General features: G+C 44.2%; 1 protein-coding gene across 2 annotated transcripts in view; it reads right to left on the bottom strand.

The window, feature by feature from the left end:
* SLC1A7 (solute carrier family 1 member 7) overlaps positions 1-26,061 on the bottom strand; it is a 632,908-nt gene that overhangs the window by 19,966 nt on the left and 586,881 nt on the right. For both annotated transcript variants that reach the window (XM_085600158.1, XM_085600159.1), the window contains exons 9-10: positions 20,249-20,383; positions 18,736-18,835 (exon numbers count right to left, since the gene is read on the bottom strand). In XM_085600158.1, the coding sequence (XP_085456284.1) occupies positions 18,736-18,835; positions 20,249-20,383 (235 nt within the window). The remainder of the gene's footprint in view (positions 1-18,735; positions 18,836-20,248; positions 20,384-26,061) is intronic.

Genomic DNA, 26,061 nt, shown 5'->3' with positions numbered 1-26,061 from the left:
CTCCCCACACAAAGGGAGCAATGAACAATACTTAACCCAGCTCCTGAGGAGGAAAGGGGTGAGGCGAAATGATCTGCATAAATTACTCAGTTGTCACACTTACCAGGAATGAGCCTGCCCAAGTCTACAGAACGAAGGAGAGAGCCCAGGCAACTGGAGCCAACCCAGGAGGAGGTTCTCTTTGAACTTTTAGTGTGCAAGACCATAGGAGTAATGTAATCGTGGGGCGGAGCTGAGACATCAGGAGCAGATGTGACCAGTATCTACCGGATGAAGCCATTTTGAACTGTCCTAACGTGCTGTTCAGGATGGCTGGGGCAGGGGTGAAGAGGTGACATGGCACCCTAGGATTAGACAGGGGTGCCTGACTTCTGGAATCCTCCTCTCCCCTGCCATGGAGAACTTGAAGGAGGAACACCATAACGCCCACTAAGGACTCTGCCTAATTGACTCCAGGATCAGTGGGTCTCCCCAAGGACCAGTGAGGCTGGCCCTCTTACACCCCCTGAGGACCAGTTGGGGGAAAGCCCTGGACTTTTGCACCCAGAAATTAAGGCCGGAGGAAGAGTCGTTCATGGAGCCAAGAGAACCAGCTCCTTGAGGACTGCACCACTTTGAAGGTGTGGAAGGTTGCTGCAACTACTACACTAGAGCTCACCATTAGGAGTAAACTGAGCCTAGGATCGTCCAAACTGTCCCAACAGAGCCCGAGTTATGTCATTTCAAAGTTTGCCAACTTTGACCTTTTCTGCACCATGCACGTGGGGTTCTGCTGCATTGGCCGTCTAATTCCTCTGGAGTTGGCCAGGGCCCAGGGGTTGGCACAAGGAAGATGTGCCATGATCCCTGGGATGTGGGCTTGAATGGGTCCCCCTGCCCTGAGTGTACTCCTGTTTCCGGGGGGGGAGGGTGGCGGGACCGCAACCCCGACCCCCGAAAGCCACTAAGAAAAAGAAAAACCAGCAGATGGGAGGGAGCTCCATCGAGCTCCCCTGCGATGCCATGACCGGGCCCAGGATCCTATCCCCGGGCCCCAAAGGTGTTAGGAGTGAGGGGGGAAGTGCCACTGCAATCACCTGTATGGCCAGACCACCCCACTCCCCGTGTCCTTGACTGGGGGGAGCGGGAGGCCAGCCACAGCCAAACGTGCTTGGCCACAGGAGCGGGCAGGTCAGAAGAGTGCTGCCGACTTCCTCTGCAGCACACTGGAGGGCTTCCGCAAAGGAAGCCGGTTTCGACAGCCAGAGGTGAGCTCCCCGAGCTGCCCCTAACGTGCGACTTCCATACAGGGTACAAATCAAAAATGGATAAACAAAGGAAATCAAGACGATGCTCTCCCCATCGCAGCAGGAGAGCCGCTAATCTAATATGCATGGCTCTAAAGATGCGCCCCGAAATGCCCTACAGGGCTTGGTTATTTTTACATTAATTTTGGACATTACTCCCCTTGTGGTGGCCCAGGACGCCGGGGTGAACACTAACAATAACAGGGAAGGTGCTGCTTTTCTCAGGACGGCTTTGCGAAACCATCACCCTAAGTTGGGGGGTCCCCAAAACATTCACTTCCTCAACTTTTCCTATATTTGTTTAGCACCCACAAGGCTGGAGCTTTCGATCTACATTTGGGAGTGCTGCACCATCTGGGGGCTATGTGTATCTTTACAGTCTTTACAGTTTGAAAGGCCTGAAGTTGATTAAGAGAAATATATACTGTGAAGCGCCCTCGGTGCCAAGTGTATGGTTGCAATGCAATGTCAATACAAGGTGATGCCCTCTACAGGCTGCTTTTTCAATTGCAGCTTGATGCTTGAAAATGTAAAAAAATATATTCACAAACACGGTTTTTACTTATTATAAATGCTTTATTGGTTTCCCATAATGATGACAATGATTACTGCTCACAGTATATATGTTTAATTAGCATTAATAAGGATGTTCACTCAGGATTATTATTTCTGATAACTGCAGTTAAGTACAAAATGGTTATTTTATTTTAACATGTTGTTGGTTGCTCTTGAACCTTGACAAAACCAATAGACTCACTTGATATATTTGAGTAATGACTTTAGGGGGTCAAAGGTGATTATGCAATGTCATATAGGGTATTTTCCATCTGCCAATGTACATATTATTGTGTAGTATTTAGTAGTGCATGAGCAATTCATGTACTTATCCTTTTTTCTTTTTAAAGTACTGACTGAACAATCATTTGTTGAGTGTTATTAGTGTGTGCCAGTGAACGGTGAGCACTAGCCCACACCACCTCCCCTGAGTAGGCTTGGACTGCTCTGCCTTGCTATCCTGATAGAGTCAAGCGCTACAATGGGGTACTTGGATCCCAGCAAAGAGATTGTGGACCTATTTCTTGTGAAGGCCACACAACTAATAACCCTTTCCAGAACACACCCTACACTTATGGAAAGTTTAATTAGGCACTGCTGAATTTGAATAGGAACAATTCAAAAACTGATCAGTAGAGTCCAACACCAGTACTCATGGGCAAAACAGTGACCATCCTAGATGATCTTTTAGATTTGCCACAGGTGACTGTTTCTTCTTATGGTTAGTAAACTAAAGGAACTGGGGGACATAGATGTGTTGGCAGGAGATACATAGCTCCTGGGACCAGCCAGTGCTGTCATCCACCTCAGTTGATGTGTGTCAGATGGGTAGTGTATGACTGGCACCATTGTTTAAGGGACATGGGCTGCTGCTTTTACTGTGAAAGTTGATGAAAAATGTTCAAAGAGAATAAGGAGGCACACCATTGAGGGCCACCAGAAGACAAATACCGGACTGATGGTTGCTGATCGCAGGGGCACTCCACCAATGAGAAATTCACTTGTCTGTCACAACTTTACATTGTCTTTAATTGGATCCTAAAACAGTGTAGGTGCAGTCCTGCAAAGAACTGAATTGCAGATCAACCATACTTGAAAGGATCATTTTCAGGATTTCAATAATGTATTTACTCAGTTTCCATGGCAATCATCGACTAAGGTGCAATTGAACAAGTGCTGAGCTAATCTGTACCCTAAGGGCCTGATTTTGATGCCAGTCGGAGCACACACCGACAGGCCGTTGGTGGCGGTCCGACCTCCGACAGGCCTTCAGTCCGACTGCTGCATTTCAGTGCAGGCAGTCGCACCCAAAAAGGTACAAGGGAAGACTGCCCCCTCCGACAGAATCAGTGATCCCGTCGGGGCAGCATTCAAAATCGCAATCCAGAATGGAGACAGTGCCAAGGCAGGCACCGCCGTCAGGATTACGATATCCCTTTCTGACAGCCTTTTCATGTTGGGAAGGCTGCCATGAAAAGGGATTCGATTTTCAAGCATCTGAGCTGGTGACGCACCCATGCCCTATGAGGTAAGTGTGCCCGGCCGGGAGGCCATTCATATACTCACCTCCCTGCTACTTCTCACGCCGCCCCCATGAATCGGTGCTGTGGCACTAGAGCCCCAATTTTTGCCTGAACTTCTCTTGAGGCCTCAAACCTGGTCACACTGGCTGCCATCTTGAAGTCAGGCGGTGGCCCTCGGCAAGACTGTGCTTCTCTGTTTGCCCATGGTTGGGCCATCTATTGAAAAGCACCAGTGGCCACAGAGTCAAACGGCCACTCTCAGTACACCTGCAGCCTCTGCTTGTCCACAGATGGGCCAAACATATGTCCCAACGGCTGCCATCTTGGAAACAGGCAGTCGCCTCAAGAGAGACTGCAACTGCAACTCTCTGTCCACACACAACTGGGCAGACACCTGCCCTCCTCTGGAAATGTCAGTCCCTGCCTGAGGGCCTCTAAGCTTTTCTACGGCCAACCCCACCAGAGATCCATCTGGAGGTGGTTGAGGGAAAAACAAACCATCAGCCCCCCACACTTGAACTGAGACTACACCTTAGAGCTTAACCCCTGTTAAAACTGCTTACTCTTCGGACATTGCGTACACATACCCAATGCACCATCCCGGGGTGAATGCAAGGACTTCATTCCCCCCACAACTACCCACCCTTCTTATCTGATGTTTAACATTACAGCCCTTCCATTACTCTGTTAAAATGGCAGCCTTCTTTAAAGGGGCAAAGTCATCCTTTAGCAATGTCCATTTCATGACAGTAACTACCCTTTGAAAATCACTGCAATGGAAAGAGGGCTTCACTAATCCCCAAAATGGCGTCCATCTTGAAATGGATATGATCTTATCTTCTGTAGAGTTACAAATCACAGGGGCCATACTGATATGGCTGGTTCTTAATGTCTGGCACTCCGACCAAACAAAACTAGCACAACCAACTTCATAAAACCGTCCAATCCAACCAGATCGACATACCAATGACATCGGGATCATGTCCCTCTACCTCTAAGAATGCAGTGCACTTCGCAAGTCGGCAAACGAGCACGCACCTACGGATGCCCATCTTTATCCTAGCAATGGTTTTTTAAATCATACTTATTACTTCCCCTGTATCAGCCTCCAACATGATGGCGATGCCCGTTGCCCCCAGCTCTCCCCCATCATGCTATCATTGTCTGGCATCTATAATTTCACAACCAAATACCCCCTCAATCTTTCCAAATACACAATGAAAAACCTGAAATATAGAACCCTTGAGACACTACAAGGAAACTCTCCACGCAGACCAATACCATTGCCAACACAAAGGCGCCCTCAAAACTGACCTCCTCCTCTTGACATGCAACACTGACACAAGGCCTTATGCAATTTTCTCCCATCCTCCTCCCTCTCTAACATACACTTTGGACACAAACTCAAATGCTTTTACACCTTTGGCCTTCGGACAACCTTTCTGTCTCCATCTATAATCCTTGCCCTGATCGACTTTATTGATCTCACCCTCTAACCCTCGAACAATGCTCCATGCTTCCCTTCTCCGTTCATACATAACACCCCTCACCCACTCTCCTCCCCTTATGGTCCACCAAGACAACACCTTTCTCCCCGGGCTTTCCTGCAATCTGATATGCCCCCCTCCACCTATTGCTCACCGCCAACACTGGACTTTGAACATCCCACCTACAGACCATCTCCACATCGTTCATCTCTAACATTCCACAAGCCATTATATCCCCCTCTGGTCGCCTCCTCCACCCTCTTCTCCACCCCACAGTCAGCCCATGTGCCTCCCCCTCTCTCCCTTCCTTTATCACCAGTGCCCTGACTTCTCCCAACGCTAGATACCAACAACCAACGTCTCCCCAACCATAATTGATTACCATAACTGGCCTCTAGTCAACAAGCTCCTTTCCTCATTCTCTCACCCCTCACAAAGAATTTACCTCCTCTCATCGGCTCTAACCCATCAAAGCATCTCTCTGTCCTCTTGTTTCTGCTCACCTCATCAACCGCCTCCCAGCCCTCCCCCAAACTTTCCAGTATACCAAGAGGCAGCCATCTACCAGATCCAAATGGACACAATCTCCTCTAGACAACTCAGGCTTATCCTATCTCCTAGAGAGTTACGCATCTTCACTTTCCGCTACCCCCCCTCCTCTTCCCACTGTTGTCTGCCCGATTTCCACCATCATCTCAGACCGCAGCCAAACTCAAACACACCATCCTGGTGTAAGATCATCCCCTCTTAACTTGATACAAATCCCAACTTCCCTCCTGGAACAGCCAAGTGAGAAAGATAGCAGCTTCTCCCTGAACTGCATGCTACACAATTGTCTGTAGTTAAACACTGTCTAGAGATATCGGACTTGATCCTAGCCCATAGTCTTGATATCCTGACCCTTGCAGAAATGTGGCTGAATGACTAATCTAACCACGCTCTAGACCTTCTACTTCCACCCAATTACTCCATTTTGCATCAAGACTGGGAGGATAGACAAGGTAGAGGTCTCACACTTATTCACAGAAACTCCCTGAGATACAGAACCCTTCCAACAACTCATTTTTAGTCTTTCGATTGCATGTTGGTGGAAATTCCCACATCCACTACCTTCAGCATCAGACTGAATGTGATTTGCCATCCACCGTGTCAAAACAACTCCTTCATCAAGGAATGCATGGATATCTTCACCTCTCAACTTATCAGCTCGTACAACACTATCTTCCTCGGAGACTTCAACATCCACTGGGGAAACAGGTTAACAGCTATGTGGACTCTTTTACCTCCTTTGTGAAAGACTATGATCTCCAACAACACTGCCATAAAACCACACACCACAAAGGTGCCATTTTGAACCTGATAATCCCCAATTCCTCCGACCTACAGTCATACCACCTTGTTAGAACTGGGGGTCTCTTGTTGGCAGTGGTAGGTACCTTTGACCAAATAGGGACCCTTGCTTCTAAGTCAGGGAAAGGGGATTACACTACTGGATAACCCCTGCTCACCCCCTTGGTTGCTTGGCACGAGCAGACAGGCTTATCTCAGTGTGTTAAGCATTTGTGAACACATACAGTAATACAGTGAAAACACTACAGATGGACACCACACAGGTTTTAGAAAAATAAGTACTCTTTATATAGACTTAACACAAGACCACAAACGACAAAAATCCACAATATTGTACTCAAAATAGACTTAAAGATGGTAGAAGTCACTTAGTTGATGATAAATGCGACAAAGTTCTCACAAAAGTTCCTGGATGCGTAACGCAAAACAACAAAAGGTTCGCAGGGATGGAGATGCGTCGGTTCCTTACTTCGGGGAAGACAATGCGTCCCACCTCAATACTTGCGCAGAGTAGGGGAAGCGTCTTGGTCCTTACCGGAGGGGAGGTGATGCGTTGATTCTCGTACTGCATTCCGTTTACAATGAGACAAGATGGCGCCTCAGTACGATTTGACATTGCGATGCGATAAGATGGCGCCCTTGATGCGACGACGTGAAGACGATGCGTGCACACCCGGCGGCGAACTCTGTAACTTTGGAGCTGTGACAGCCCTGCGTCACGCTTCTCCGGTGATGCGACGGCGACCTCTGCGGCAGTGACACGCTTCTCCGGTGATGCGTCGGGTAACAGCTTTGACGAAGGCACGCTTCTCTGGTGATGCAGCGGCGACCTTTGCGGCAGCGACACGCTTCTCCGGCAATGCGATGGCAACAGCTGCGACTGAGACACGCTTCTTCTCGTTGAGACGCACTTCCAGCTCCCAGCGAAACGCAGGTTTCTGCAGACAGAATTCCTAGCAAGGAAATTCAGAGGGGAGCTGGTGGTGAAGTCTTTAGTCCTTGAGACTTCAGCAGGAGGCAAGCACAAGTTCAAGCCCTTGGAGTAATATTCTGCAAGATGATGAAAGTTCTTTGAAAGTTCCTTCTCCTCTCCTTGGCACTGAAGACACCACTGTAGGCCAACCCAGCAACATAGCACACTGGCAGGGGGGCAGTCCAACTCCTACAACTTCCTGGGTTCTTCTCCTTGGCAGAGGTTTGTCTTGTTGTTATAGAAGTGATCTAAAGTCTTGGAGTCTGGGTCTCCATATTTATACTATTAAATCCTTTGTCCTCTGGAGGCAGAGGGGCCTGTACCTAGTCCAAACCAGTTCTGTGCAGTCCTGGAACACTTTGTTTACAGGGCTCCTTCTTTCCTTTGACAGTGTGGGACAGGGACATCAGACGCACCACAGGAGGTGGAGCCAGCATTGTGGAAGATAGGTCTATTCAGCCCTGTGCTGACTCACCCTGTCTCATGGAATCCCCCAGCCCCTGTCACTCACAAAACCAGACACACAATACACAAGCTACCAAAGGCAGGCTGGATGGTTAGGTAAGAAAATACCTACTTTCTAAAAATGGTATTTTCAAACACAGACTGTTGCAACCAATTTTACTGAAAGATGTATTTCATCATTCTGAATTCAGGCATACTAAACTCGAATTTCCACCATGTTCCCTGGGTCAGTTAGGATTATAAAATGTTATAATCAAACTGCCCATTCTGGCCTATGGGGACTGGTAGCCTTGCAATAGTGAAAACGAAAATGGCTGTAATTTACAATTAGGACATGCCACACACACCAGCCTTGGCCTACCTTAGGGATATCTGATATGAAGAAAAGGGAAGGTTTGGGGACTGGCAAGTGGGTGCACTTACCAAGTCGACATGGCAGTACTAGACTGCACACAGGCTCTGCAATGGCAGGCCTGAGACACATTTTAAAGGCTGTTTCTGTGGGTGGCACAACCAGTGCTGCAAGCCCACCAGCAGAATTTGATTTACAGGCCCCGGGCACCACATGGTTCACTGTACTACGGTCTGACAAGTAAATCAAATATTCCAATCATGGAGTCACTAATCAATACATAAATTTACAATAGAGAGCATATGCACTTTAGCACTGATCAGCAGTGGTAAAGTGCCCAGAGTCAAAAAAACAGCCAACAACAGGTCAGAAAACATGATACAGACGGAAGGCAAAAAGTTCAGGGATGACCCTGCAAAAAGGGCCAAGTCCAACACACCCCATACCAGTTGACTTGTCCAACCATCTGCAGATCCCACTCTCCCTATCCAGCTTGTATATGAAAACATACGGGCGATCGAAGAAATAGAAAATATGGTTCAGGGACACACCCAACCTTGACACAGAAGCCATGCCCATCATGTCCCTTCCTACCGTAATTTCAATTACACCTCACCTTGATAATGAGGCCACCAACAAGTACACTTCCTGCATCTAATCCCTTATCAACAAAAATGCACCCCTAAAATGCAAATTATCCAGACAAAAACCCTCTAGGCTTTGGTTCTCTAAAGAACTTTATGAAGATTGACAGCTTATCAGAAAATGTGAGAAAGAAGGGAGACTAGAAACCTCTCACCTGAGTATGAATTAGCTTTGCAAACCGCAAAAACAATACAAAGACCGAATGCTCAGAGCACAATCTTCCCATATCAGAGCACTTGTGACTTTTGCAAAGAACGGACCAAAGTACCTGTTCAAGGTTATCGCACAGACTACAAAACCCTCCACCACTTCAGGTCCCAGTGGCTCGCTGCAACACCTTAGTGGATTTCTAAGAAACATTCATATCTCGCTACCCTCCAGCGAATTCCCAGACATGGAGATTCTATCATGCTAGGTGCTGCATTCGTGGTCTTCTTTCTCCCCAATTTCAGCAAACAATTTCCAAAGTGAAACCCTCGAATCACCTTCAGGATGCCATTCCTGGTTCTATTGGCAAATCTCTTGCCACACACCTACTCACCATATGGACCAACATGGTCAACTCCTCTCTCCAATAGGGCCTATTTCCAGAAAAACTGAAAGTGGATCAAGTCTCTCCTCTCTTTAAAAAACAATCTCTCAATCCAGAGAACATGAGCAACTGCCATGAGGTAGCCATACTCCCCTCGGTTCAAACAACCTCCTAACAGTCCCCAGTTAGGTTTCCGCCAGGATCACAGTACAGAAACTGCAATCCTCCAAATAGTCGATGACTCCCTTAGAATCCGCGTCTCCAGTAACTCCTGCCTCATGGTCCTCCTGAACTTGTCCACTGTATTTGTCACTGTCAAACATCTGGACCTCCTCTGCACTCTTGAATAACGCATGGGATGTAGAGGCACAGTTCTCAACTGGTTCTTCTCATACTTAACCGTTCCCAAATTGTGAAATGGGCAACTCACTCTTGAGACCAGTCAGTGTAAATTAAAGCTCGATCCTCTCCCCACCCCTCTTTAACCTCTACCTAGAACTCAGAAATTCTGGGATTCTCTTCCACCTCTACATCACCAGTCAAATATACATGAAATTCTCATCCCCTGAAACACTGACTTCCTTTCAAACATGATCCTAAAGATTCAGAACTGGATGTTTACTACCATCTAAAACTCGAACTAACTACAGGATGGCCAACTTTACAGCCATGGGTTGCTGCCCTGCCACTGTCCAGAGTACTTGCTAGATCACTTGCTATCACCCTTGACAGTCATATCAATCTCCACACAACATTGCAGCCACGGCCAAAAGCACATGACAACAACTTAGGCAGCTTTGGTGCATCAGATAATTGATCCCAGAACAAGACCTCAAAACAGTGGTGCACTCTGTCGTTCTCTCCACACTATATCATGGAATTGCCCTTCTCTCAGGCATGCATAAACTTCACCTAGGCACACTGAGAACAATACTACATGCCGCAGCGTGCTCCGTTTTAAGTCTCGAAATTTGACCACATTTCCCCTGCCCAACTAACCTTCCAATAGATTGGGGGGCGCTAGAGGGCGTACGGCAAGATGGCTGCGCTATAGAGCAGCTCCGCCGGCCGATCCTGCAATCCTCGTAAGATCCTGCATATCCCAACATAATCTATTGCCGAAAGAAACGGGGAAGGGCAGTGGATGCAGGAAACGGGGTGTAGGAATGAAAATACAACACCAGACTGGCCTGCGAGGCGAGTAATAAGCAGTGAACACAAAGGCCCGTGACGACAACATGGCGGCCCGACAGACCCGCTGACTGCCGACTCGCAGAAAGTAAACTGCCGTGAATTACATGACCTGTGACCGAAGACAAGGACCGGTGCCGCTGCTGTCGCAATCCTGATTCCCATAGCGGCTGGTGAGTGCGCTGCACACAACCGGCCGGAGGGCGGAATACCGGCTGAATGACGTCCTTTATCCCAGACCGCCTGGAGGACGGCGTGGGCGGAAACACTCCTGCCGGCAGAGCGAGGCGACATCCTGGGCCTGGTAGCTGCTGCCAGAGGTGAAAACTGCGAGATTGAGGCAACCCGGGTGATTGCTGGGTCAAGACCGAGGTACACAGCGGGAGGCCTGACCTGCTAGCGCTGGAACCGGGGCCCCGGAGACTGCGGCCAAGCCCAGGCCCATTTTAAGACCCACGACGCTGATATAAACGGTGGTCCCCTGCTGGGTAGCTGCAACATTGGTGGGGGCGTGGCAACTGTGTTGCAAACCACCGACACACGTGTGGACTAATAAAGAAGAACACCAAAAACGAAGACCTGGAGGCCAGAACTAGGCGAATAACCTGAGGATAACAGGACTGCCAGAATCCACAAACACTGGTCGCCTGGAGACCTATATTGAAGAGCTTCTAAAAGAGATTTTCGGTGCGGAACAGCTATCACCAGTGCTAATCGTGAAGCAGGCGCACCGCTCTCTTACTACTCGTCCCCCCCCGGGCCCTCCCCGCCCCATAATCTCACGGCTGTTGAATTACAGAGGCCGGGTCGCTGTACTTCGCATGGCAAGAGATAAGGGAACTATAAACCACAAAGGAAACAATCCGGCCTTCTGACCAGACTTTACCGCAACAGTCCAAGCAACCAGGAAAGTCTACCAAGCGGTCAAGAAAGTCTTATTGGCCGAAAAAGTGCCTTATGCCATGCTCTACCCTGCGCATCAAAGTAGAGGGGAAAGCAAGCATGTTCACCACACCAAAAGCTGCAATGGACTATGCCAAGACACTCAAGTCAAGTCATGAAGAAGCTACACAAAATGCGGCAAATGAATAAACCGTCTGTAAGAAAGACTGACCTTTACCCTGGTGTCACAGTCTACTGCCCTTCTGAAGAGAAGAATGGAGTAAATGGACATGAACTATTCGGATAAAATATAACTTTACTGTTCAACCCAATGTTATTAACTGTACCTATATAATATGCATTGATAACAGGTTGGGTAAGCCCATTATAAAGGATCGGCCACCTCCCTTTACAACTGGGAGGTTATTTGTGCTCCAGCGTTCCCCCAACGGGTGCTCCCCATAGTTATATATGGTTCTTCTTGTTGCATTTGGGTACTATGTTCAGAGACATGGGATGGCTTTAGCAAGTTGGGGTCTGCTAAAGTGGGTGGGAGGTGGAACTGGGAGGACGGGGAAGGGGGAGTGGTTGTATGCGGCTACACACAACTTAAAGATCGTTAAAGGTACAGTGCATGTGTCTCCAATATCAATGACATCACACAGACCACAAAATGTGAATACATGGCACAACTAGATAGTGAATTAATAAACTGCCTGATGTGGAATGTTCGGGGATTGAACTCACCCAAAAAAATAAGACAAATGGTAGCATACTTAGATCAGCACGATATTAGGATAGCCATGATATAGGAGATGCACTTGACAAAACAATCCAAGACCAGAATAGGCGCACAATGGGCTGGGTACAGATTAGCATCCTCATATTTGTCATACGCTAGAGTGCTCACATTATTGAAAAAGAATCTCCCTTATTCCATGATTAAAAGTCACATAGATGTGAACGGCCGATATGCAATCACACACAGTAAGCTAGCTGGTAAATTGATCCCTATTGGGAATGTTTATGGCCGGAAACACAGACGACCCGGATCTATTCAAGAACATCTTCACTATATTGAAAGACTGGCCCAATGCGGAGATATTATGGGGAGGAGACCTCAATACCCACCTGTACCCTAGCAGGGACAAATCAAGCAGGAGGGCTGGGCAATCACCCAAAGCAGCTCGAGTTATCAATGAGGGAATGACTGAGCTGGGCCTAGTAGACGGATTATGTTCACGCAATGCAGAAAGCTTAGAGGGCACCCACTCAACCATGGCACATGGTAGTTTGTCAAGAACAGACTACTGGTTACTTAGTGAGGAAGCGAATTCTTGGGTTTCTAAAATCGAGGCGCAACCCAAAACACTATCAGATCATAGCCCCATTAAGGTCCAACTGCACATCCCACAACATATACATCGACAATTCACATCGCGTTTTCGCTCTCATGCGCTTCTATACCCACTATATGTGTCCACGATAAGAGAGGAAATCACACAATACTTTGAGCACAACAAGGGCTTTGTTGATAGCACAGCAATATATTGAGGGAGGCCTTCAAAGTTACGATAAGAGGAAAGTGCATTGGCACAACAGCAGGAATATTAAAGGACATCTTTTTTTTTTTTTTTTTTTTGGAGTGTTTTATATAGCGTGAACTTGACCCGAATCCAATCAGTTATCAGAGCGCTTTACATAGCACCAGTTACGTTACATGAGGACACACATTCATTTTTTTGTTAGGCACGGCGAGATTAAGTGATTTGCCCAGAATCACAGGATGTTCAGCGTCATTACCGAGACTCTAAACCAGTTCCCCAGGTCCGAGGTTGAGCGCCCTAGCCGTTAGGCCAGCTCCTCAGCTATACAATGTGCAAAACACACTAACCAACCTTGAGAGAACATATGAGCGACAACCATGTACGCAGATGCTGGCAGAAATTAAAGAATCAATAATTGAATACAATGAACTCACAAACGAAGAGATCCGATATATGTCAAAAAGATATATACCACGTGCATATGGGGAGGGAGGCAGACCTGGCCACAAACTGGCAACTAAAATCAAAGCCTGTATAGAAAAAGAGACAATCACCAAGATAACGTACGAGACAGGAGGGGATCATTATACAACACAAGATATCATAATGCAATTTAGACACACATACAAGGAACTATACACATCAAAAGGTGGGGCCAGTAGCTCGGAAATAGACAACTATTTATCTGATGTTGCCATTGCGTGGCTATCAGATGGACAAAGAGAATATCTAAGTCAACCAATTACTGAGACTGATGTCCGGGAAGCAATCCGCCCGCTCCCGAACAAGAAAGCACCAGGTCTGGATGGCTTAACTAGTGAATTCTACAAAGAATTTGCAGATTAATTAATTCCTTATTTATTAGAAATGTATGATGAAGCCTAAGAGATAGGCAAACTGCCGCCAACGCTCAGAGAAGCGTTGATAATTGTTCTGCTGAAAAAATACAAACCACCCACCCGCTGCAAATCCTACCGACCGCTGTCACTTATCAACATAGACGTGAAAATACTAGCAAAAATTCTGGCCACGAGACGTCAACCCCTGAGGCCGAAATTGGTCCTTCTGGACCAATCCGGTTTCATTCCAGACAGATCAACATCATATAATCTCAGAGCGCTGTTTGCCATGTTTCACATATTAGATTCTAACCTACAAGCTGTGGATGTGATGCTAGACGCGGCCAAAGCTTTAGCTTCTATAGAATGGAGTTACTTACTCCATATACTTCAGAGAATGGGATTCCCTCCCATATTTATTAACTGGGTGCAACTGTTATATACGGACCCTACAGCACAAATTTGGGCGGAGGGGCACACATCGGACCCCATTAAGATAGGCAGAGGAACCAGACAGGGATGCCCCCTGTCACCCCTCCTCAGAACCCTGACTATGGAACCTCTTGCCTGCATTATACCGCAGCGACATCGAGCGGCGGCATTGAGATTTGCACATCGCCCTGTCAGCATTTATACTACCTTTGTGCCCAAGCGCAGTACGCACATTATTAGTATAACACTCACAACTTCATACCACACGTTGTGGTTGAGGATGGTGATGCACACCCCGGCCCCTTACGATCAATACTGACACACATCAAAAGGGGCACGTCCAAAAATGAAATAAACTCACTAGACACAATTATAGCGGCATGGCAGGCGCTAGGCCATATAACTTCGAAACCACCACTATATGCTCCCCTGTTACCAATTGCGCATCATGCAGACCTGTCAGTGACACAGGAACCGGGAGCCATGCTCACATTAACGCGGGCTGGGATAGACAAGATGCAAGATCTATATATCAATGGATATTTTATCACGGAAAAAGACTTAAGATATGTGCAGAATAGAACACCGCTATTTGTGTTTAACTTCCATAGACTAAAAAAAGCACTACAGACACACTATAACACATTCCCTGCCGAACCATCGGTGTCACTGACTCTCCAGATCTTGCTGATCAGCCCAACTAGACATAAACTAATCACTAAACTATATCGGTCAGCTAGGGAGGAGAAAAGCACAATCCGTAACAAGAGCATGGATCAATGGAACACGAGACTGGACACGCAGATGACGCAAAAAGAGTGGGAACACTGTTGTCAACTAACAAGTGCACTCACACCAAACGGAAATCTACAAATAATCCCTTTCAAATACCTTCAACAAGCATATCACACGCCACAGAAACTGTTCAAACATAGTCTCAGAGATAACGATGCATGTAAAAGGTGCGGGATGGTGGGAGCAGACTTCTGGCATCTAGCCTGGGAGTGCAGACGGGTAGCAAACTACTGGATTGAGGTGATACGCAAGCTAAACGCTATGACTAATATTACACTAGAATGCACACCGTATCAATGTCTGCTCAGCCTTGCACCATCCTTGAGGGAGGAATAGGTAAATTTGTATGGATAGCCTTGCTGCTAGCAAAAAGGAGGGTAGTGATAAAATGGGAAAGCACGGCTGCCCCATCCCCTGAACACTGGCTGAAGGATTTAACTTATTGAAGGGAAAACCTTGTACTATATGCCGAAGAACTACCTGCTTCATCAAGAACGAAAGATATCTGGCAACCGCTACTACAATACTTACGATCCACCGCACAGGACACGTCACTCGATAATGAAGAGTCATAATGCTGTATATGTAAATCTGATATGTGGAATCTGGGTAACTAGAAAAGTGACCTTTGTTGACAACTGTACTAATGCAAAATGTAGCCTCATACTGTTTGTTGGTTTGTTTATTATTATTATACTGCATATTGCAATATATGCTATCATCTTATTTGCACCATCAATATACCTACGATGTAACTCAAAAACATTTTATAAATACAAAAAAAAAAATAACCTTCCAATGGCTTCCCATTGAACCGTGGGCCCAATTTAAAACGGCCTGCCTTACCCATAAAGGGCTCCATTCCTCTTCACCATTGTCTCTAAACAAGAAACTGAAAATCTCAAGGGCACATAGGGGTTCTAGAAATGTCCAATCCCTGCTCCTGGAACCCCCCACCTTCAGTCACGAATGGTACATAAGCCAGTCATTCTCTGCTAGTGCCATAGGAATATGGAACTCGCTACCTTCCTCCCTCCACCTAACCACCTGCCTGGTCACCTTCAAAATGGACTTTAAGTTCCTCCTATTTGACAGACACCTTGGTTAATCATCCTCAACCATACTTAAGTACTCTCTCCACCAGGATATGAACTACCTTTGTTATGTGACCCCACCATCTTAATTGATGCTTGAAATGTGTACTGCCTTGGACCAACAGCTGCAATTGTCCTTAGTCACATCTACCAATGCAAATGTCTGAGTTTCATTACTTTAATTGTAACTCGCTGCAACCTGTGTGCCCTGCTACTGTTGTAAAGTGCTCTGATCCCATTGGGACATGTCTGTGCTATTCAAAATGACAAAAATAAAATAAAAGCAGCTTGTACGGCTTATGCACCTGATAACTGACCTGCACAAATGTCAAATATGCCAACTATAGAGTCAAAAGAGACTGCATGTTTTTAGGGAAATGCACATGCACTTAGGACCTGATTGGCAAGCTGAACTTGCCCAGAGGGAAAACACTAACTATCCAGGTCCACAATAATCACATATTCAGGAAAAGACATGGCAGAAAAGATTTAGGCTAGGTCCAAACTGGGGTGTTGTGGTGAGCAAAATAACGATGGACTAAACCCAGATCTGTGATTGGGGGCGAGTGTTTGAAAAGTTTCAACACTCCATCCAACATTTTATTTTGTGATGTTGCTATGTGCGCCCTTAGTGGTTATGGGTATGCCCAGATGTGGGTCCCTTGCTTGCTGCACCACTGAATACAAGCTATCCTGGCTAATGAGGGGTGATACCCCGTAACTGGTCCCAGGAAGCTTGTGTCCGGTCCAGAGATGACCGGGCTTGGCAGTTTGGGCTGGACTGTTCTCATGGGGAGCAGGGTCAAGACTGATTTCCATATGGCTGGGTCCAAACTGGGGTGATGTGGAGAGCAAAATAATGATGATTAAACCCAGATCTATGACTGGGGGTGAGTTTTTGAAAAGTTTCAACACTCCATCCATCATTTTATTTTGTGATGTTGATGTATGCATCCTAAGTGACTAAGGGTATGCCTAGACATGGGGCCCTTGCTTGCTGTGCCACTGGATTCAAACTAGCCTGGCTGATGAGGTGTGATACCTCAAAACGGGTCCCAGGATGCTTGCTTACGGTCCAGAAAGGACCTGGCTTGGCAGTTTGACAGTAGGGTCAAGACTGATTTGCATAAGGCTGGGTCCGAACTGGGGTGACGTGGTGAGCAAAATAATGATGGACTAAATACAGATCTGAGACTGGGGTTAGTGTTCGAAATGTTTCAACACTCCACCCATCATTATATTTTGTGATGTTGCTAGAAAAGATTTGGGGCCAGATGTATGAAGGTAAGTGTTTGCAATTACCAAATAGCAAATTTTTGCAATTCGCTATTTGGTAATCACAAACAGCAATTACAAATGTGTGTTTTACACATTTTGCAATTCCCAGTGGGTCACAAATAGACCTACTTCATTAATATTAATGAGGTAGGAATCGGTTTGCGACCCATTGGGTTTCGCAAAAATTACAGGGATGGTGGCCTGCTAGGGTTAGCAGACCACCATGTCTGTGACTGCTTTTCAATAAAGCAATCTTTTTTTTTTAATGCAACCGGTTTTCCTTAAAGGAAATCAGGATCTGTTTCCAAAATAAAAATAAAAGGTTTTCTTTTCAATTTTTAAGAGTAGGCACTGGTCCATAGGGCCACTGCTTGCTCTTAAAAAAAAAAATTCCAACCGTTCTCAGAGAGGAAGGGGTCCCTTAGGGATCCCCTTCCCTTTTCCGAATGGGTTACCACCAACTTGAAGTTGGTGATGAAATGTGAATGTTTTGCAACTGCATTTCGTTTGCAAAACATGGGAAGGGATGCCCTAAACACTCCCCTTTCAAGTACTGAATCGCAAACCTAAATTTCGATTCGGTAACAGGATACCGAATCGCAAGTTGGGATTGGTACATACAAAAATGGCTTTTTGCGCTTGCAAACGGCCCGATTCTGCAAATCGGACCGTTGCAAATGTAAAAATGCTCAACACAGTCGCAGCCCGTGCAGGTAAGAGTGGTGGGGCCGGGGAGGGGGGGGGGGGGGTGTGATTTTGACGGGTGATGAAAGAAAATGTAAAAAAAAAAAGATTTTTCCTTGTCGTTGCTTGTCGAAATCCCCCGCAACCCCCCCCCCCCTCCCACCCCCCACCGCTATTACCTGCACGGGCCGCGGCTGACGCTCCATACATCTGGTCCTTATATCCTTACATGCACCGCAGGGCTTCAAGAGTTTTGTGGCTTTAACCTTGACTGAGAGTAGTGCCATGCTCTTTGTGACACTAATAATTAGCGTCGATTTGATGTTACCTATTGGTTGGTTTTACTACAGCACTCTCATGAATGTAACAAGTAGTCCCATACACAGTATGTACAATGCTATTAGAGGGAATTGGATACAAGTTTAAACCACTCAACCCATGTAAACTGTTAAAGAAAATGGCAACTGCAAAATTAATTGCTCAATCAGATTTCTGTAGCCTGCAGCACTTGTAGTTTCCGAGACGGTTCGGTTTCCCAAAACCACCCTCACAGTCAGAGGTAGTTCTGGGTATAGAAGAATACCATAAAATGTATTGTAAATGTTTACATGTTTATAATCTGATAAGAAAGGAAAAATTAAGGTAAAGTTTCTAATTGTTGTCGATAGTATAGTAACCTATCAATGCCTTTAGATAATCTGAAGCCAATACTTATAAAGTTATTTGTCTATTAAGATCGTCTGCTTCAATATTAATTAGTACTCTATGAAATATGAATCTGTTTTAAGGTAAAACTCTCACACTTGTTAACAGGCATCATCTTACCTCGTCGTTCTGCTTTTCAAAGTCCTTTCTGCAGACGTGGGCCATGATACCAGCTGCCAAGGCGTCTCCCAACACATTGATCATGGTTCTAAATCGATCTCTGCAAAATAATGCATTTCATTTGATTATCATCATATATTCCAATGCAATGTTCAATGCCACTAAACTCCAGCCAGTACCCGCCCTTTATGTATAGATAGATCCCATGCTTTCCATAGTATCCCTTCAACTAGATGTACAGCCATCACAATGTATCTGTACCATGTCCTCAATATAGGGACAAAAATGAAATACAGATTAAGCCAATGTGATTTCATTTACATTGTTAAAAATAAATGGACATTGCACTACCTAAATCACTCGGTACTTCTGCAGTGCCCTTTCCTGTCAAAGACTTTATCCTCACTTGTACAGTAACCCAAGGTGAAAAACTGAACAAATAAAATTTAACGAGCAAATGTTTTATCCAACATTTCATGGAAAGTGAATGAGGATTTTCTACACACTTCTAGTACAATACTAATACATGAATGAATGAATAATTGCAACTAACCAGAGATCTTTACTAACCGTCTCTATTTATCTATTTCTGGTGAATCCTGCCCTAACAGCCTGCAAACCCCAAAGTGTTATTGCATGATTGATCCCTGTGCGAGTCTAGGTGGGGAATAACGGACAGGAGCATTGTTACTGACGGTGAATTGTGCATCTTTACGAGTCAATTTTCCATCAAACTTCAGCTTGTGGTAGTCACTGCTGAAAATTAATGCAGGATTTTAAATTCAGCAGAATCGTAAAAATGCCAGGTAATCCGACATTTTGATGCTTCCATACAAGTACATTAGCAAATGCAGAGAAGTAGTCAGTCCATGCATATCCTGATATACAGTGATGTCCCATACAATGGATACAAGCAGATCTTGAGTTGGATAAGTAGCGTACTCAGTGTATTTATTAGATGACCTTCGTAAGGAAGAGATTTCCAACCCCTCTGCAGCTGGTAAAGAAACCTCCTCTTGTCTCCAGAATGTAGTTTAACTTTGGGGACTAACGCAGAGCAATCTGTGGAAACTATACGTTTCAAACGAGTTGGAAGGGATGCAACTGAAGTGTGCGATATGAGGGCGAGACAGAGAGTGTGGGGAACGTAAGAGGACGTATATTACATTTCAGACCACAAATGACCTCTACACCCCCTCGTGGCAACTCAGCACAATAGATGAGATTTTAAGACATTTTAAAACAGTTTATTTAAATAGACACTGGGTACTGGTTGCTGGACCAACAGTTAACCCATTATTGCCTATTGTGAAATCTGTGTTCTCCAACTACAAGTGATACTTCTTGTCCAAGGTTCGTGTTACAGTCGATGTCTAACCTCCCCTATCCTTTAAGTCTCGTACATCTCACAAATTAACAATTCCATAAAAATACTATATCTTCACAAGAAAACGTTTTCAAGTATTTCCTACACAAAAGCACAGATAGTTCTAAAGATGCTCAATTTACTTACAGTGCCCAATCAACGGCAATGATCAGGGTGATGTCATCAGTGGGCAGCCCGACGGAAGTGAGCACGATGACCATTGTCACGAGACCCGCTTGTGGAATGCCTGCGGCACCGATGCTGGCGGCTGTCGCTGTGATGCTTTCGAGAAACAAAAAGGCGCATTTAGCGTTTAATGTGCATGTTTTCTTTGCTGTCATGAAATGCCAAAGGTATGCGAAACGAATGGACAAATTAGTACTTTTTTCATAAATCCTGCTCAAATTAAAGAGCCCAAATACTCTAAACACGTGTTTGTTTGCGCATTCCTCAGTTCCGGGTTAGTCATCTGGTAAAGTAATGATGGCCTCTCCAAAATGTACATGAGTGCAGTGCTTAATTATAGCCGGTGGTTGCGAGTGAGGCCCAGTGTCATTTTTGGGGACTGCACTTATTTTTCCTCATAAGATGTTGACCGGGACCAAGAGAGGGGCAAAAAACACAAACGGGAAAAAAGGGGGAACACATAGATGGAAAAACCGGCACCGAGGGCGGAAGCAGGGATGACAAGGCTGAGAAAAAGGCGGAGCAAGGGACTAGTAGTCAGTGGTCGAAGTGCATTAAAAAAGTATGGGAACTGTGATCCTGAGTCCAATGGGGTTGGGGTCCATGAGCTTGGGGGCGGGGTCAAAGTCATGGATAAAAAGAACACAATATTCGGTAACTAATTTGCTGGTCTTTCACCTTCAAGTAACTGCATACAAAATAGCACACACCTTAAATGAAAAATAAATGCAAGTTAAACTAATCATTAAGAGATGCACTTTTTTTGGTTAGTGCAGTGGAAAATAGTGACTTGTGAGTTTTTAGTGTTAGAAGGTCCTAGCCTGTGACAAAAGCACTGTGAATAGGCACAGAGTTACACATGGTATATATAAGATAGCCTTCCGCCAAGTGCACAAAAAGATTTATGTTTAAGATAAAAAAAAGTGATTCCAAAATAGAGTACTGAGTAATATGCAGAACTGTTTTTGTTAAATTAAAAAAGTACGGACACGACATAACCCTCAGATTCTGCCTCTTTCAACCTCTGCTGGTAGTGGACTAAAGAGGCCTGAGATGAATCGAAGACTCTACAGTATTCAGTGCGCTGATATTTAGCAGCACTGCCGCAGCACAGCTTTGAACACCGGCACCCATTCTTTTACAAATTAAGTACTTTATGAGTACAATACTTTGGTTAACTGTATAAGAAAGATAATATCCTAATTAAGAATATATTGTCAACTAGACACGCAATGTGAAAGAAGTCACAAATGACGTTCCTTAGAGGTCGCATTGACAGTAACAAAGGCTCTAAATGTAGGTAAAGTACCAGGACCACACTGAGTCATGCTAGTCCTGGTAACATTGAACAGGAATATTTGGGTGTTTAAAAGGATTTTCAGACCTTAGGGGATGATTACGATAGCGGTCGGTCAGAGCGCCGCCCGCTATCACGGCAGTCAGGAGACTGCCTGACAAGCATATGGTAGTTTGACTGACACATTACAAAATAATTTAAATTTGAGTTAGCATATTTAAATGAATTAAATATTTATTTCAAAATTATGTTAATATTGCTGCAGCATTTTCATTTTGTTCTACATTTAAAATAAATATGTAAAAATAATTTACAGTAACATTTAACACAACAAATATTCCATTAATTCTTTGAAAAAGTTTAAGTAGCTTTTAAAATGTTACCATCAGAAGATCTCTGCCCCGGTGGCAGAGAACTTGGCCCACATGTGAAAAGAAAAGTTACTTGTAGTAACTTTACATTGTTAACTTAATTTTGAATTAAATATGTATTAATTTAAATATATTACATTAAAAAATAATTTTTAAAACTGTATTGGAAACATCCCACCTAAAGTGAAATATTTTCTTTACCTATTATGTGTTAAAAATTACAAATATAAATATTTTAAAAAATAAAGGTAGACACTTTTTTTACTTAGCTAGTATTACCTATTTTGTCAAACAGTCATTTTTATTTTATTTTATATATAAAGTTTTAACATTGAATTAAATGCAAAATTCAATTTTAAAGATTTATTAAAAAATCCCACCTAAAGTAAAATCTTTGAATTCACTTACTGATTTAAAAAAGACAAATATTTATGTACAGGATGATTTAAATTAATGTAAGTATTTTTAGAAAATAGTTCAATATATTTTTACATTAAAAAAGTTATTAAAATATTTTTATCATAAAATATTTCTTTTTTATTTATATATGACTGTTTAACATTGATTTAAATGGATATATATTTTCAAAGCATTAAAATAAATTAATTTATGTTAACATTATTTCCAATGAGGTTCTGTTTTAAGTCCATTATTTGTTGCAGTACCAGTGGCTGGCCTTGTGTGGTGCTGGACTTACTCAAGGTCTGAGGAGTAAAGGCATTACTGTTTTGGGTGCCTTGTAGATGTAATAACTTTATACACGTAAATATGGGTCAGGATGAAGACATACAAGATACATCTTATAGTACATATTTACACTCAGAAATGGTGAAAGCCCAAAGAACCAAATCTGCTACAAAATGGAAGAGTACATTTATTCACATGCTAATTTTCTTTTTTGAATAGGCCCAGTCATGATGAGGTAATTGAGTGGTTCAAGTACATTGCTTTTTAATGTGATTTTATGGACCAACTCTGGAATAGGTCGTGCTCACATTGAGTACGCCTTGCAGCGTTTCAAACTCATTCAATGCAGATCACACTAGGGGTCAGCAGTGAGTGTCCATACAATTAGGGCACTTGGTAACAAGTTACTAGCCTGTGGACTATCCTCCATAAAATATTTCCCATCCTTGTTGATTTGATTCTAGTGTGGTGTGTTTGTGTTGGGGTGTGACACAGAAATCACTCACCTGTTCCTGGCATCCTGCTGCATAGGTCACAAAATCACTTTTACTCTGGCTTCTGTGATATGTAAAAACATGCCTATGTATTTTAGACCCATCCTTAATGCTCCTACCAAACGATCTTGTAACAGCAATGCAGTTATCTCGATAATACTACCCAGATCCCACTGTAAGACAGACCAAGAGCTTTGGACAAAGTCTGAATAGACAGACATTGAGAAAAGAGGAGGACTATAATACCTTCTTTGTATGTTTCACTTGCTCCAGTGATACATTCAGAGAGAACTCAACTGCATACTAATCTCAAAATCAAGAAAATCTGTAAAGCCCACTGCTTCTAAAATGTATGAGTTACATCCTCTCAGAAGCCTTGTTCATCATGGGTCATAATCAAAATGCCAACGACATAAATATTGAGCCTTATTCCACCAACCTGAGCAACATTACTGTGGGCATTTAGTTCTTGTCAAATTAATGAGAGGGAGAGGCGGCTAACCTCAGGGGAGGCATAACGGAGGCAGAACGAGGAGAAATATGTTTATTTCTCCTCGTTTTTAGGTCTCGCTGAGTCAGCGTGCATGCGCTGCTCGGAGAGACATTTTGTACATGAGTTTTCAAAGTGCTGCTGGCTGGCCTAGCGCTTGCGTTCACGCGAGCGTGCACGCGCGCAGACGGCCGCCAGCAGTCTTTCACGGGTCATTAGTCCGGCAGCCCCGTCCCCATGGAACTGTGAGATCAAAGCGGCCGCGTCACGCCTCCCACCTTACCCTGAAGCAGAGCGATAAAGAACTCATCACGTCTTCTGCGTAACGTATGTCACCGCACTATTGTTTTTCATACTCTACGTTATATGTATCCTCCTCCTTTCGTATACGCTACACAAATATCACTCGGACACGCTACGCTACACAAATATCACTAGACTACTTGGTCACAAAAACATTTCCTGTGCAGATCTGCCCTATAACAAGCCAGACCAAGAGTAACGTAACGATTGCGTAGGGGGTGGGTTCTTGTCAACAACCACTGAGCCTATAGGCAAAAAAAAAAAAAGAATTTCACCTTATCTTTTTGTAATCTCGAGGTTTCTTGCAGAGCAAAGCAAGCATCGCCCATTCTGGATTCAGGAGCTGTGTTCTGTTGACAGGGTACGACTGGATAGTGCAGAACTAAAGCACAAGCTCTTGTTTAAAAGCACAGAACCACTTCAGGGGGCAGGAGGCGGGAGTGTAGGAGGAGTCAAGGGAAAGCAGTTTCACCATGATTGGAGGAGGCAATGTTTACCACACCCAGCAAAAACAGTCTGTTTAATACAGTCAGCGATTCATGAATGCTCAGGCACGGTGGTATTCACGGTTTAGATTGCAGTATACTTTATTTCGGGGTTGTATCTTTTTTCTTCCAAGTCCTATTGGCATCTGTCTTTTCATTGTTTCGTGTTCTTATCTAATTTTTAAAGTGTGCCACATAAGCCCGCAGTCTATTTTTTTAGTCAATTAGAATATAAAATATGCTTGAATACATTTGTTTAGTTACAGGTTTCCACGTAGCCTGTTCATTTAGAGGTTTGTGCTTAGTTAAAGATAATAAAACACAATAATTGAGTTACTGCAGCAAAGAGATGTGTTAAAAAACAATTATTGTGGGTTTTTCGTACATGAATGGGGAACAGTTAGCTGTAATCCTGTTTAATACAAGTCTACATTTATGACCATTTTGCTGGTTAACGATCACGTTGTTTCCATGCTCTAAAACTGATTTTCCACATTTCATTTATGGCGTAATACCACATGTATTTTCTTCAGTAAACACTGACACACTTCTTTAGGTACAGCTAACTCCATACTTACACTTCCTAAAACACTCAAGTATGTGTAGCCTCCAATTTGCAGCGACATGGTTTGAACTTTCTCTGCCTTGCATGCTAATCACAAAACAAGCATTGGCATAGCCAATAGGTCTCGCCTTTGGGACCTTATAAGTGCTTAGCCAAGCAACAGTTCAAGTTGTTGCACCAAGGATATTGTGCTGCATAACTAAACACTTATAAGGTCCCAAAGGCGAGACCTATTGGCTATGCCAATGCTTGTTCCTCTTTCTATGTGTGCATCATTCTGCAGCACACATAGAAAGAGGAAAAAGTCTCTTGTGATTGTTTTTGTGCAGGAAGGTGTCCCTTCCTGCACAAAAATAATTATCTCCGCAACGCAGGAGTCCTTGCACCATGGTGCAAAGGTGCCTGTGCCGGCACACGGCAGCCCATTGTGCGCCGGTACAGGGGAAAAGGACAGGAATGCTCCATATCTAATAGATACAGTGCATTTGTGCCCTTTTCTTTTACCGCAGGGCAGCGCAGCAGCAAGGCCTGTAATGCCTGTAAAAATAATGGATCTCTGTGTAACTAGTGCTACACTGGGAACTGCAAATCATGTGTGTCCTATTCAGGGAGTTGGTGCGAAAGGGTTCTCAGACTAAAAATTGTGTAACCCAGTGGTTCCCAAACTGGGGTCCGGGGACCCCTGGGGGTCCCCAAAGCCTCCTCAGGGGGTCCACGAATACTTTGAAAATCGAATAATATTAACAGATCAATAAAGTGTAGATATATAAAGAGTCTAAATGTACAATTGAACATTTTAAAACATACTGTAAATGTGAAGTAATTTGAAACTGGAGGCTAAAAATTAAATTAGTATCCTCAGATTGATTTGCGGGAGCAGTGCAAGTGCATCTAACTGAATATAGTATGGATGATGAGCGGCCTCAATTGAATTTAGAAAAGCTCCAACCATTCTATTAAAATTACATTTTGATTTCTTCTTTATTTATATGTTTTCTAATTAAATAAAATGTGTTATTCGTGTATTTGTTTGATGATTTTTTTTTGTATTTTTGTGTATTGTTTTGTGGTTCAAAACATCA

This window comes from Triturus cristatus, chromosome 4_2, assembly GCF_964204655.1.
Source record: "Triturus cristatus chromosome 4_2, aTriCri1.1, whole genome shotgun sequence".
NCBI lineage: Eukaryota > Metazoa > Chordata > Amphibia > Caudata > Salamandridae > Triturus > Triturus cristatus.
This window is presented reverse-complemented; position numbering and strand designations above follow the sequence as displayed.